Below are 12892 nucleotides of genomic sequence, written 5' to 3'. Positions count from 1 at the left end.
ATTTATGAACAGCGCCACCTGCTGGTCAGTTTCTGACCAGACTGAATACCAAGTAGTCAAGGAAGTTGTCAGGAGAAAAAAAGAGGCTGCTCTGATGTTTTTCTGCTTAGGAAAACAATTACAAGCCTTTCTCAGATCTTTCCTAAGCAGAAGAACATCAGAGCAGCTTCTTTCTTTCTCCTGACCATTTCATTGACTCCTTGCTGGTCAGACTGGTTGGAAACTGACCAGCAGGTGGCGCTGTTGAAACAAAATTCATTCATATTAACAGTACATGTATCCCTTAATATCTTGGAATAAAAAGAAAATAAATAATGAATGTAAATTACAAAAGTGCTTACAATAGCACTCTCATCAATTTTACATTCACTTATTGTAAAGGTTTACTTATCCTATAAAGACATTTTGAAATTAGTGACTATACAGTTGTAGGGTCTATCCAGAATCTTTGGGTTGGTTAAGGGATCTTTGCATGTTTTGATCACCCTGCCACCTTTAGGCTATTTTAGGCTAATAAAAATCACTTCAGGTTACATTTAAATTTTAAATCAGCATGGATTTATGCAAATCTACATGGCACTGGTTTAGAGAGAAAAGGCAAGTCATTACTTTAAACAGGACATGATGGGGAATGGCTTTGACATATTTCTGAACTTTTCTGAACTTTCTACGTAATGACCCTTCTGGAACCGAATTTGGTTTGTTATGCCACTGGTCATAATTAAAGAAGCAATTTATTTTAAGGTGCAAACTGAATTTATAGACTATTTATTGGGCCAGTAGCTCTACATTTTTTACTTTTCTATAGCTCTGCTTAATAGGAATATTAAAAGCTGAATATACATTTATTTTCCGTTTGTTTTATTCCTCCAAAGATCCTGAGAAGGCAGAGATTATAATGCAGTCTCCCAGGTCATCAGTGGTGGGCACAGTGCCCCACTGGAAAATGTGGGCGTGGCCTTTTGTGTGGAGGCGTGGTCTATTGAGCTCACTGCTCATGCTCAAGTGCGCAATGTATGTAATTAAACAAACTAACTAAAGTCATTTGCAATATAATATATTTTACAGGTACAGAAATGATCAAGTCTCTGAATCAATAGTACAATGTACTTAGCTAACCCATAATGAACACATTATGAACATGCAGTTCATCATATAAACAAAAATTTATTTGTGGGGACACGTACCAAAGATGGGCAGCCTGGCTTTGTTCTGATCAGATGCAACAGTGACCTGCACTCCAGCTGGGATATGATGGTTTACAGGGCTGTGCTGGGATCTCTTGCCACTGTAATTAGAAGATGCAGTCTGTGGAGGCTTTGTGGTCCATGGTATTTCTTCTTCAGGTTGTGCACTGCCAGACCTGGAAACCCCTCTGAGGGACAAAGTGTCTGGGTCTCCAAGGCGAGACAATGGGTGTTCAATGACAGGAAGCTTTGCTAGCGAGGGCCCGGGGGGTACAATAAGCCGATTAGACATTGTAGGTATTAAACGTCTGATACCTAAAACCATAAACAGAGAAAGTACATTGCTTAATGAGCTTGATAGTCCTCAAACTCCTGGCCTTGCCGTGCTTATAAGAGTGAGAAAATGTCTAACACAGAGGAAACGGTTACTTTCAGTATTTTGTGTTACTGGTAACATAAGAGCATTCATTGAAGTACACACACTATAAATATTGCTTCATTTGTTTCATTATAGCGGTTAAAGGTTTAGTAAGGAAAGGGATTGGAAGAAAAAGAAAGAAAGGAAGTCACAGCAGAAGAGGAATATTATAAAAACTTTTTAATAAAATACCAAAATATATATAGTTTAGAATATATTATATAGGTCATAGTATATAAATAGTTTATTGCCATGTTGTCATTTATGTTCAATGTTAGGAGTACTGTGATATCATTAAGATAAATGTTGATTTGCTTACATAATTACCCCTTTGAGCCTGTAAACACAGCAGACAGAGAAAACACCAACCGGGCCACCTAACGCATTTACATGTAAGCATTTTTGGCTGAAATCCACCCCATGTGCACATTATCAGATGAATTCCAGGGCTGGATTTAATGCTGGTGCGCCCCTAGGCCACTTTGCACCCTATCACCCCCTCACACCCAGTGGTGTAACTAGATATTACTGGGCCCCACAGCAAATTATTTTTCAGGCCCCCAAAATGTTTAGACGTTGACTTGTTTCTCCAATATTTATTGAAATTGTATATGAATTAGGGCCTCATGGGGCCCCTATACCTCCTGGGCCCCCCTGCAGCCGCAGGGTCTGCTTCCTCTATAGTTACGCCCCTGCTCACACCCCCTCCCCCTCACATCTTCCTCACCTACTCTCTGCTGCTCCATGGTATTGTTCTCCCAATTTCTGGCACTTTCCCCATTTCATATGTGGCCAGCAGGTGGCATGCCTCCCCCTGAATTATGCTGCCCTTGGCCCGGCCCTTTGTGGCTGACCACAAATTTGGGTTTGGAGAATTCCATGCCTGTCAATGACTAAACACGTGGGTTGGAAAATGGCAGAATTGGGGTGCCATCCCAGGGTGTGACATTAACCTTGCAAGAGTGCCTAGAACTTTTCCAGCAGTATTTAGTCCCCAACACTACACTACTTTAAAGTATATTAAACATCGATTTCAGCATCTAACAACATAATGCTAATTCAGTTTGCACAGAATGTGGTATATAAAGCTTTTTAAACTGGGATTGAGCATTTGTGTCATAATTCCTAGTAAAGCAGTCTCTGGTTTAGATGGTTTTTGTGTTGTGGTGACTTTATAAATACACTAAAATATATTATTCCAGTAGTCCTGGGTAGTGATGTGCGAATCTGTCCCGTTTCACAAAAATTAGCGAGACAGCAAAAAAATTAGCGAAATGCATTGAAGTCAATGAGCTTCAAAAATAATTTAAAATATAATAAAATAATACATTTGTCTAAATGCATTCAAGTCAATGGACGTTTGAATAATTGTGACGTGCGACAACTTTTATGTGTGTGACAATTTTGACGTGCAACATGTTTTTTTTTTTGTTGCGACAAATTTTCCATGATAAATTCGCCCATCACTAGTCCTGGGAACTCTAAAAAATGTTCAGGATGGTCAGGGGTGATCTTGCCCAATTTGCCGTCCGTGGCAGCCTTTTTTTTTGCCGCTTTCCGCCTCCCCCGTGGCACTCACCTTCAGTGCCGGACAGGGGTCGGGGGGTCCACGTCGCTAATGCAGAGAGCACAATTGCGCTCTGTGCACTAGAAGAGCTGAATTTCTGGATTGAAAACCGGTAAATAGATAGGCTGTACAATATAAAAAACATGTTTCTAATAAAGTTAGTTGTCTAAAAATGTAATGTATAAAGGCTGGAGTGACTGGATGTCTAACCTAACATAACAGAAGACTACTTCCTGCTTTTCAGCTCTCTAATGGTGGCCATAGACACACCGATCCTATTGTACGGATCGAGGATTCGATACAATTTTCGGATCGTGTGTGGTGTGTGCCGACATCTTTCGTCCGGCGGAGATCGGTCGTTTGGTCGATCGGTCACGTTTGATTTTGTCCCGACCGATCCCGCCGGAGCTCACGGCACATCATAATCGGATCGTTCGGCCATACAATCAGATTAACCCCGATATAGCCATGTTTGTTAATAGCATATCAGGGAAAGATCCGCTCGTTTGGCGATGTGGCCAAACGAGCGGATCTTTGCATCTATGGCCACCTTAACTCCAAGTTAGTCAGTGATTGGTAAGCAGCAAAAACACTTGCCAGCAATGAGAATAACCCCAGAGTTTCAGCATAATAGCCTTTGTCAAGGGGAATTCAGTGTACCCACTGATTCTTGTTTTCTTTGCCCTGATTACACAATTATGTTGTATGTATTTCCATTTGGTGATACTGCTGTATATATCTTTGACAGAAAACTATTGATTTTAATGGAATGTAATATTTTATATAGAAGGAAATTCTTTTACTTGATACCACCTTGTATTTGTAGTTTATGTGGGCAAACTGTAATATTGTGCACTATAGGTACTATTGTATATATATTTGTAATGGAATCAAACTCTGCGTGATGTATATTTAATAATTACTATACACCTTTAAAAGTGACGCAATTGATGTGAATTTGTTTTTAAAGGGATTTTTAAAGGGACGGTTCAAGTTAACGTAAACTTTTAGTATGTTATTATTTAAGTGAACTTGTGGTACAACATATGCAGTGATATTCTGAGACCATTTGCTATCTGGTTACTTGGGTTCAGTTTACCTTAGCAACCAGGCAGTGTAAAATACATTAAAGAGGAACTGCAGACAAGGATACATCATAAAATGTAACAATAACAATGTACAGTAGAGCAATAGATATTTGGCTACTGCAACAATTTCAACTGAAATCAGAAAAGAGGTAGAATCCAAAAGACAATACAAAATAGAGCAATTGAAGAGTTGCCAGAAAATCAACATCCAATAACATATTAAAAGTTAATATACAGGCAAATTACTCCTGTAAAATATTTATGTGTTCCTTTAACTCAGGGGTTATGAACACTCTTTGCTAGAATACTTGTAAACAGACGGGTGTGTTATTGTTGAAACAAGCAATCCTAGCAACACATGTACACTGTCGTGCTGACTTGGCACATTACTGTATTTATAGTCATTTGCTAAGGAATCTGCATCACACCCCATGAGAGCATTATCCAACTATCATTGTTGATTTTATTTTTCTGAATTCCAAAAAACTACTGGTATCAATGCAATAGTCTGTTCTTAAAAGACCAACTGAAATGAAGTCAAATGAAGTTTTTGTTTTTTTGGTCGAATAGGTCAGTTTTCGATCGAATAGGTCTGTATTAGGCCGAATTTGAATCATACGAATCGAAGTAATAGCGCATTGGATCATATTCGATTCGCAGTGCCGGTTTTGACTAAGGAGCCTCCTGAGGCGGCTCCTGCAATGCCGCCCCCCCCTCACCAACTTACGTGTCGGGAGGGGAGGCAGAAACACTATTGCGGAGAGCGCAATTGCGCTCTCTCGCAATAGTACAGCCGAATTTCCGGTTCAAAAACCGGAAATTCGGCTCTTAAAGGTGCAGGAGCAGCTTTTTGCAGCCCCTGGAATCCTTTCAGGCGCTGCCGCCTGAGGCGAGCGGCTCAGCTCGCCTCATTGGCGGCGCGCCCCTGTTCGAAGTTATTCCCAAAAAAACTCAAAGTCCACCAATTGACTCCAAATAGGTTCTAGGACAGGGGTCCCCAACCTTTTTCACCCGTGAGCAACATTTAGATGTAAAAAGAGTTGGGGAGCAACACAAGCATGAAAAATGTTCCTGGGTGGTGCCAAATAAGGGCTGTTTTTGGCTATGTGAACTGGCAGCCTACGGGAGGCTCTGGTTGGCAGTACATCTGGTTTTTATGTAACCAAAACTTGTGTCCAAGCCTGGAATTCAATAATAAGCACCTGCTTTGAGGCCACTGAGAGCAACATCCAAGAGGTTGGGGAGCAACATGTTGCTCACGAGCTACCTGTTAGGGATCACTGTTCTAGGAGATTCCCCATAGGCTAAAACAGCAATTCGGCAGGTTTTAGATGGTGAATAGTCAAAGTTATCATCATCATCATCATCATCATTTATTTATATAGCGCTGTCAAGATACGCAGTGCTTTACTGCAGTTATAGCAAACAGGGAATAAATGGTGGATAACAGAGTACAATAGGGTTTACAAACTAAAAGGTTAGGGTACAATTGAGACATTAGGATTGTATAAACACTTTGTCATTTTTGATACAGATTAATTAAGGCACATCGAATAGGCCTCTTTAAACAGATGGGTCTTTAAGGAGCGCTTGAAAGTTTGGAAGGAAGGAGAAAGTCTGACAGCTTGTGGCAGAGAGTTCCAGAGAAAAGCAGAAGCCCGAGAGAAGTCTTGTAGACGAGAATGGGCAGAAGTAACCAGAGGAGAAGTGAGGCGAAGATCAGAAGCAGAGCGTAGGTTTCGTGAAGGAGTGTATTTGGAGATTAGAGATGAAATATAGGGAGGGGTTTCATTATTAAGGGCCTTGAATGTGAGTGTAAGTAATTTGAATTTGATTCTAGAAGAGATTGGGAGCCAGTGAAGGGACATACATATGGGAGCAGCTGATGTTGAGCGGCGAGCTAGATGAATGAGTCTAGCGGCCGCGTTTAGAATAGATTGGAGTTGTGAAAGGTGACTTGTTGGGATACCTGTGAGGAGTAAGTTGCAGTAATCAAGGCGGGAGATGATGAGAGACTGAATCAGTGTTTTAGTTGATTCTGAACTGAGATAGGGTCGTATTCGAGCAATGTTGCGCAGTTGAATACGGCAAGATTTTGCAAGTGTTTGAATGTGTGGTGAAAAAGACAGATGAGAGTCTAAGATGACTCCTAGGCAGCGTGCCTGTGTGGTGGAATGAAAGGTGGTGTTGTTTACGGTGAGTGATATCTGAGGGACAGGGGAAGATCTTGGAGGAAATATGATGAGTTCTGTTTTAGAAGGGTTCAGTTTCAGGTGGCGCTGTGACATCCAGGAGGAGACAGCAGAGAGACAGTCTGTGACTTGGGAAAGGACAGAATTAGAAAGATCAGGAGTAGACAAGTAGAGCTGGGTGTCATCAGCATAAAGGTGATACTGAAGTCCAAATGACTGAATGAGTTTCCCTAGTGAAGTTGTATAGAGCGAGAACAGCAGGGGGCCAAGAACAGAGCCTTGAGGAACTCCAACAGAGAGTGGGAAAGTAGTAGAAGTAGAGTTAGAGAAGGAAACTTTAAAGGAACGGTCAGACAGATAAGACGTAAACCATGAAAGAGCAGTGTCCCGAATGCCAGCTGAGTGTAGAATGTCAAGGAGGAGTGTGTGGTCAACTGTGTCAAAGGCTGCAGAGAAATCTAGAAGGATTAGAATGGAATAATGACCTTTAGACTTTGCTAATAGAAGATCATTGGTTACTTTGGTGAGTGCAGTTTCAGTCGAGTGTGATGGGCGGAAGCCAGATTGCAGGGGGTCGAGGATGGAGTTGTGAGTGAGATGCTGGATCAGGCGTTTGTATACAAGCCTTTCTAGTAATTTGGATGCGAATGGAAGAAGGGAGACCGGTCGATAGTTAGTGGGAGAGCTGGGATCAAGGGAAGGTTTTTTGAGGATAGGAGTGATTAGTGCTTGTTTGTATAATGATGGAAAGGTACCAGTAGAGAGTGAAAGATTGAATAGGTGGGTAAGTGCAGGAGAGAGTGTATCAGAGATTGGGTGGAGAAGGCGAGAGGGTATGGGGTCAAGGGAGCAGGTGGTGGGTTTTGAGCTGGCTAGAAGTTTGCTAACTTCATCTAGAGTTGCAGGGGTGAAGGAGTGCAAAGTAGATGTGAGTGGACTGCACGTTGGTCTGAGATTGTTGTCGGACGGTATGCTCAGCCTAATGAGATCGATTTTTTCATTAAAGAAATGAGCAAGGTCTTGGGCCGTAACATTAATAGGTGGAGGAGGTGGAGGGGGGCATAGGAGTGAGTTAAATGTGGCAAACAGCTGCTGTGGTTTGGAGGACATAGTAGATATTAGATAAGAGAAGTATTGTTCTTTGGCTAATGATAGAGCTCGGTTATAGCAGGAGAGCATGAATTTGAAGTGGATGAAGTCAGGGTCAGTTCGTGACTTTCTCCACCGTCGCTCAGCTGATCTACTACATCTTCTGAGGTACCGTGTCACACTAGTGTGCCAGGGTTGGGGTCTAGCTGGCCGGCTGTGACGGGTGGTAGAAGGTGCAAGGGAGTCAAGTGCTGTTGAAAGGGCATCGTTGTAGAGAGAAGCTGCCATATTGGGACAGGAGAGGGTATTAATATGAGATATGGATTGTGCTGATACTGTTGATAATTGTTGTGGTTCAAAGGCATTAAGGTTTCTGTACGTGTGGGTAGAGAGAGATGGTTGTGAAGGTGCAGGTGAAAGCAGTATCTGAAAGGAGATTAGATGATGGTCAGACAGAGGGTAGGGAGAGTTAATTAAGTTGGATGGGCAGCATGAGTGGCAGAATATAAGGTCGAGAGCATGACCCTCGATGTGGGTAGGTGAGTCGGTCCACTGAGAGAGACCAAAAGAAGCTGTTAGAGAGAGAAGTTTAGAGGTGGCAGCAGAAGCAGAGTTGACAATGGGGATGTTGAAGTCCCCTAAAATGAGAGCAGGTGTCTCACTGGAGAGAAAGTATGGAAGCCAGGCAGCAAAGTGATCCAAGAAGGTGCAGTAGGGACCTGGGGGGCAATATATGACAGCAACACGCAGAGAGATTGGAGAAAACAAACGTATGCTGTGGACTTCAAAAGAAGTGAAGGAGAGAGAAGTCGGTGTAGTTAGATTTTGAAACCTACATTTGGGGGAGAGAAGAAATCCCACCCCACCACCATGACGGCCATCCGGTCTAGGAGTGTGAGTAAGTGATAAGCCTCCATAGCAGAGGGCAGCAGGTGAAGCGGTGTCTGAGGGGGAGAGCCATGTTTCAGTGATTGCAAGAAGGTGAAGGGATTTAGCTATAAAGAGGTCATGGACTGCTGTTAGTTTATTGCAGATTGACCGTGCATTCCAGAGGGCACATGAGAAAGGCAGGGAGGGTGCTGGTTTTATGTGAATTAGGTTTGCAATATTAGAAGTGCGTAAAGTCTGAGAGACTGTAAAAGACCTTGTTGAATGCCTGAGAGTAGGAATAAGTGAGGGTACAAATGAGTGAGTTGGACCAGGGTTTGGGGAGACGTCCCCAGCTGCAATTAACAGTAATAATGAGAGTGAGACAAGGTGTGACCTAGATTTGACAGTGCGAGCAGTGTATTGCTTGATGGGATGAGAGGGAATAATAGATTTAACAATACAAGATAGTGTGCTTAGATTGAGAGAGGGTGATGGGAGCAGTGAAGAGGAGATTTCAATTTCAGGATAGTTTGATGGATGTTGGAGTGCAGAGGATATATGCAGAAGTATAGAGGAGAGAGAGAAAAAGAAGGCAATCAGATTAAACATAGTTGGACAGTATAATCCGGCTTATCTTGTTGATAGAAGAATTGTTGAGCAGTGATGTCCAGTGTTTGCTTGGAGATTCCAGTTCAACTCCGATCCAACTGCTGTCCAACTCTGTCTAACTCTATATATTGTACTTAAACTTTCTGTTTAAGTACAATAAAGTTGAATTTTTAAAGAGACAGTACATGATAAATTTCGATATTTGAATTTTTAAATTCAAATCGAGTTGGACTATTCCCTAGTCGAAGTACACAAAAAATACCTGGAAGTTCGAATTTTTTTTTTATTCGAAAATTCACCTCGACCTTTGATAAATCTGTCCCTTAATGTAGTACTACAACTCACTGAACCCTATGACAGCAGTCAGATGGAATTAATTTTCTTGAGACTGCTGCATATGAAAGGAAACACAGACAATCCTTAAAGTAAGAAAGAAGTTCTCACATTACCCTTTTTCAGGAGGATGCAAAAATAAAATTCATACCATAAACAGCTAAATAACAAAAAATGCTTCATGGCTCTGTAGAAATCAGTGCAGCCGGCGTTATGCATCTAATTTAACTGCTAATTAGTCATGCAGGATGGTTTCAGTTTAATAATAGTGACATTAGTATAAACCATGGCATCATACAGTACTTTTGAGGTTAATAAAAACATAATGTGTATATATATATATATATATATATATATATATATATATATATATACTAAACAACTTTGCAATATACAATCATAACAATTTTTCTATGGTTTTCATGTTATTTGTATATATGTATTGCTATTAAAAGCAGTGTTTGTCCATCCCTTTCTATTCTCTGCCCTGCTGTCTCAGACCGTTGATACAAGGCATGTAAAACAAGCCAGCTGATTAACAGACCTGCGTTTGTTGGGGAACTTTTGAAATATTGTTCAAAAAGTAACAAGCAGGAGTTAATGCTGCTTTCAATAGCAATTGTTTTCACAAAAAACTTTTAAAGCATTGAAATTATTATTTTTTTATAAATATATATTGGAAAGTTGCTCAGAATTATGTTATGTTTTATTTTGGGGCTGACTTGCCCTTTGATAGCTGGGAAAGAATAGCGTCATTGCATTAATATAACAGTTTACCCCCAAATTCCACTTCCGTTTGTAGCACAGGATGGGTATTAGGTTTATTTTCTTGTGCTTCAGAGAATCCAAGTTTAGTCCAAACTTTCCAATTTCTAAATAAAAGTATAAATCTTACCGTTATCTCTGTGTTTGCTCTTTTTCCCACTTATTCTGTATTATTGGAGTTGGTTGCCTGAAGTCCTTAGAGTGTTTGCAGTAGCCTTGTTTGCCTTTATTGAACAGAAACAGGTTGCTAGAGGCAACAGACTGTTCTAAAATCTCCTGCCTGCCAATGCATTGTAGTGAAAGGCAACAGCTCACACTGGGAGGCCAGGCTGTCACTCACTGCCCTAACCAAGCCCAGGAATTGAAATGCAGGGCATCCTTTGTGCTGAGGTGTTAATGACACCTCTTAGTTACATGCTTACTGTTTGCTTTAGAACTAAATTCAAATGCCCTGAGGGAAAGCAGCCATAAGAAATCCATTGCATATACTGGAATCCATTGCATTTACTGGAATCCATTGCATTTACTGAGACCAGGCACAAAGGGCATTTGTTGATAAAAGCCCTAAGGACTTTGACAACTGATAAATATCAGTAGCAGGGTTGTATTTTCTCTATAGGACCCTAGGGCACCTGCCTAGAGTAGCAGCTTTGGGGGGGCTGAGATACCTATATATATATATTTAATTAAATACTGAATAAAAGTATCCCCTCTTGTAAAATATAAGGATATTATAAGTTACCGAGGAGTTTCGTGACCATATAAAAACATGAGCAGAAGGCCAAGTGTTTATATACAGGTCATGGAAATCCTAGGTCCTATTTTGCAACTGGGGGTACTTTATTTATTATAATACACGAATTTCAGTGAGTCATGTGACAGAAATGACATCAGAACTCACCATTTATAACTGATGACATCAGAACTCACTGTTTATAAGGATATAATTTACAAGATATTAACGGCTTTTGTGTATTATATCCTTATAATAAACAAAAGCTATGACTATCTTGTAAATTATATCCTTATAAACGGTGAGTTCTGATGTCATCAGTTATAAACGGTGAGTTCTGATGTCATTTCTGTCACATGACTCACTGAAATGTGTATTATAATAAATAAAGTATCCCCAGTTGTTAAATATGAGGATATTAGAAGTTACCTCGGAGTTCCATGTTCTGTATAAAGACACTCGGCCTTCGGCCTCGTGCTTTATATGGTCATGAAACTCCTCGGTAACTTATTATATCCTTATATTTTACAAGAAGGGGTACTTTATTCACTATATAATCTACAGTCTGGTCATTTCCCTATGGGAACAGACTTTAAATTATATCCTTTTAACAGCGTGTTCTGACGTCAGAACGCTACATTTATAACAGGGGTCCCGGGCCCGAATTTGATGCAGCGCATAAAAACTTGACGCTGGCGCGCCTAAATTGGATGCCAGCGCGCCCGTTTTGGATGCCTGCGGCCTCGTGCTTTTATATGGTCGCATAACTCCTCGGTGAAATAATATCTTTATAAATTACAGTAGGGGGTACATTATCCATACTTTACTTTATGTATCCATACATAAAGTACCCCCTGGTGCAAAATATGAGGATATATTGATATGGTCATGAAACTCCTCAGTAACTTATAATATACTTATATTTTACAAGAGGGGATACTTTATCCACTATATAGAAAAAACTTTCCTATGAGCACTATCCTGCATTGGATAGTAGTAGTATTGTTCAACCTAATGCCTTCCACTTGTTGAACTGGAACTTCCATCCCACTGTTAGCCCACTTAGGGGCAGATTTATCAAGGGTCGAATTTCGAGGGTTAATAAACCTTCAAATTCGACCCTCGAAGTAAAATCCTTCGAATTTGAATATCAAATTTGAAGGATTTATCGCAAATGCTTCGAGAGATTCGAACGATTTTAAGCAATCGATCGAAGGATTTTTGTTCGATCAAAAAAAGCTTAGAAAAGTGCTGGGGAAGGTAGGTTTAAAGTGGCGAAGTATGAAGTATTTTTTAAAGAGACAGTACTTCGACTATCGAATGGTTGAATAGTTGAACGATTTTTACTTTGAATCGTTTGAATCATTCACTAAATTCAAATTTACTTTTAGACAGTTTTATTTTGAAACCATTTACAATTAGCCTTTATTTTTAAATTTTTTAGTTTTTATTTCAGCAGCTCTCCAGTTGCTAGAGTCCAATTTAGCCTATCAACCAGGTCGTTGAACAAGAGATTTGAAGATGAATAGGAGAGGGCCTGAATAGAAACATAAGTAATAAAAAGTATCATTAACAATAAAATTTAGCCTCGTAGAGCAATCATTTTTTGACCCCCACTTGAAAGAAAAAAAGGCAGACAAAGCTATTAAAAAAACCGAAAATTATATAAAATGAAAAGCCATTCTATAATATTCTAAAGGTTAACTTAACCCAAGGGTCACTAGCTGCAGACCACATCCACAGACTGATGAGCTCCAAAGCAAACATGGATTTCCATCTAGTCCAAAGGATACTTCAGTTAGCCCTAACAAGATGTTGATAAGGAAGACATTTGCTTTGATTATAAACAATGTACAATTTAACAGTTTGGTCAAGAAAGCCTGAATTGACATCTAAAGTGTAGAGGTAAAATTGAGCGAGTAAAACATAATGAGGAAAGCATAGCCTTTTAATTTCATCCAAGATACATATCAAATAAAACCCCACAACATATGCCACTGCCCGTGGCTTGACACATGGTCAGATAAAAATAATTATGCCT

The 12892-nt window shown here is 40.2% G+C and overlaps 1 protein-coding gene across 2 annotated transcripts in view; it reads right to left on the bottom strand.

Moving 5' to 3' along the window:
- Positions 1-10472, bottom strand: part of LOC108698714 (EF-hand calcium-binding domain-containing protein 6) — a 61527-nt gene extending 51055 nt beyond the window's left edge. Inside the window, exons 1-2 of one of the 2 annotated variants that reach the window (XM_041589054.1) lie at positions 10249-10472; positions 1188-1502 (exon numbers count right to left, since the gene is read on the bottom strand). In XM_041589054.1, coding sequence (XP_041444988.1) covers positions 1188-1479 — 292 coding nt within the window. In that variant the 5' untranslated portion in view covers positions 1480-1502; positions 10249-10472. The remainder of the gene's footprint in view (positions 1-1187; positions 1503-10248) is intronic. The other variant, XM_018230424.2, reaches the window with a different exon arrangement.
- Between the last annotated feature and the right edge of the window lie 2420 nt (positions 10473-12892).

Source organism: Xenopus laevis, chromosome 1L (genome assembly GCF_017654675.1).
Source record: "Xenopus laevis strain J_2021 chromosome 1L, Xenopus_laevis_v10.1, whole genome shotgun sequence".
In the NCBI taxonomy this organism is placed as follows: Eukaryota; Metazoa; Chordata; class Amphibia; order Anura; family Pipidae; genus Xenopus; species Xenopus laevis.
The sequence above is the reverse complement of the archived record's forward strand: the minus strand, read 5'-3'. Positions and strand labels throughout refer to the sequence as shown.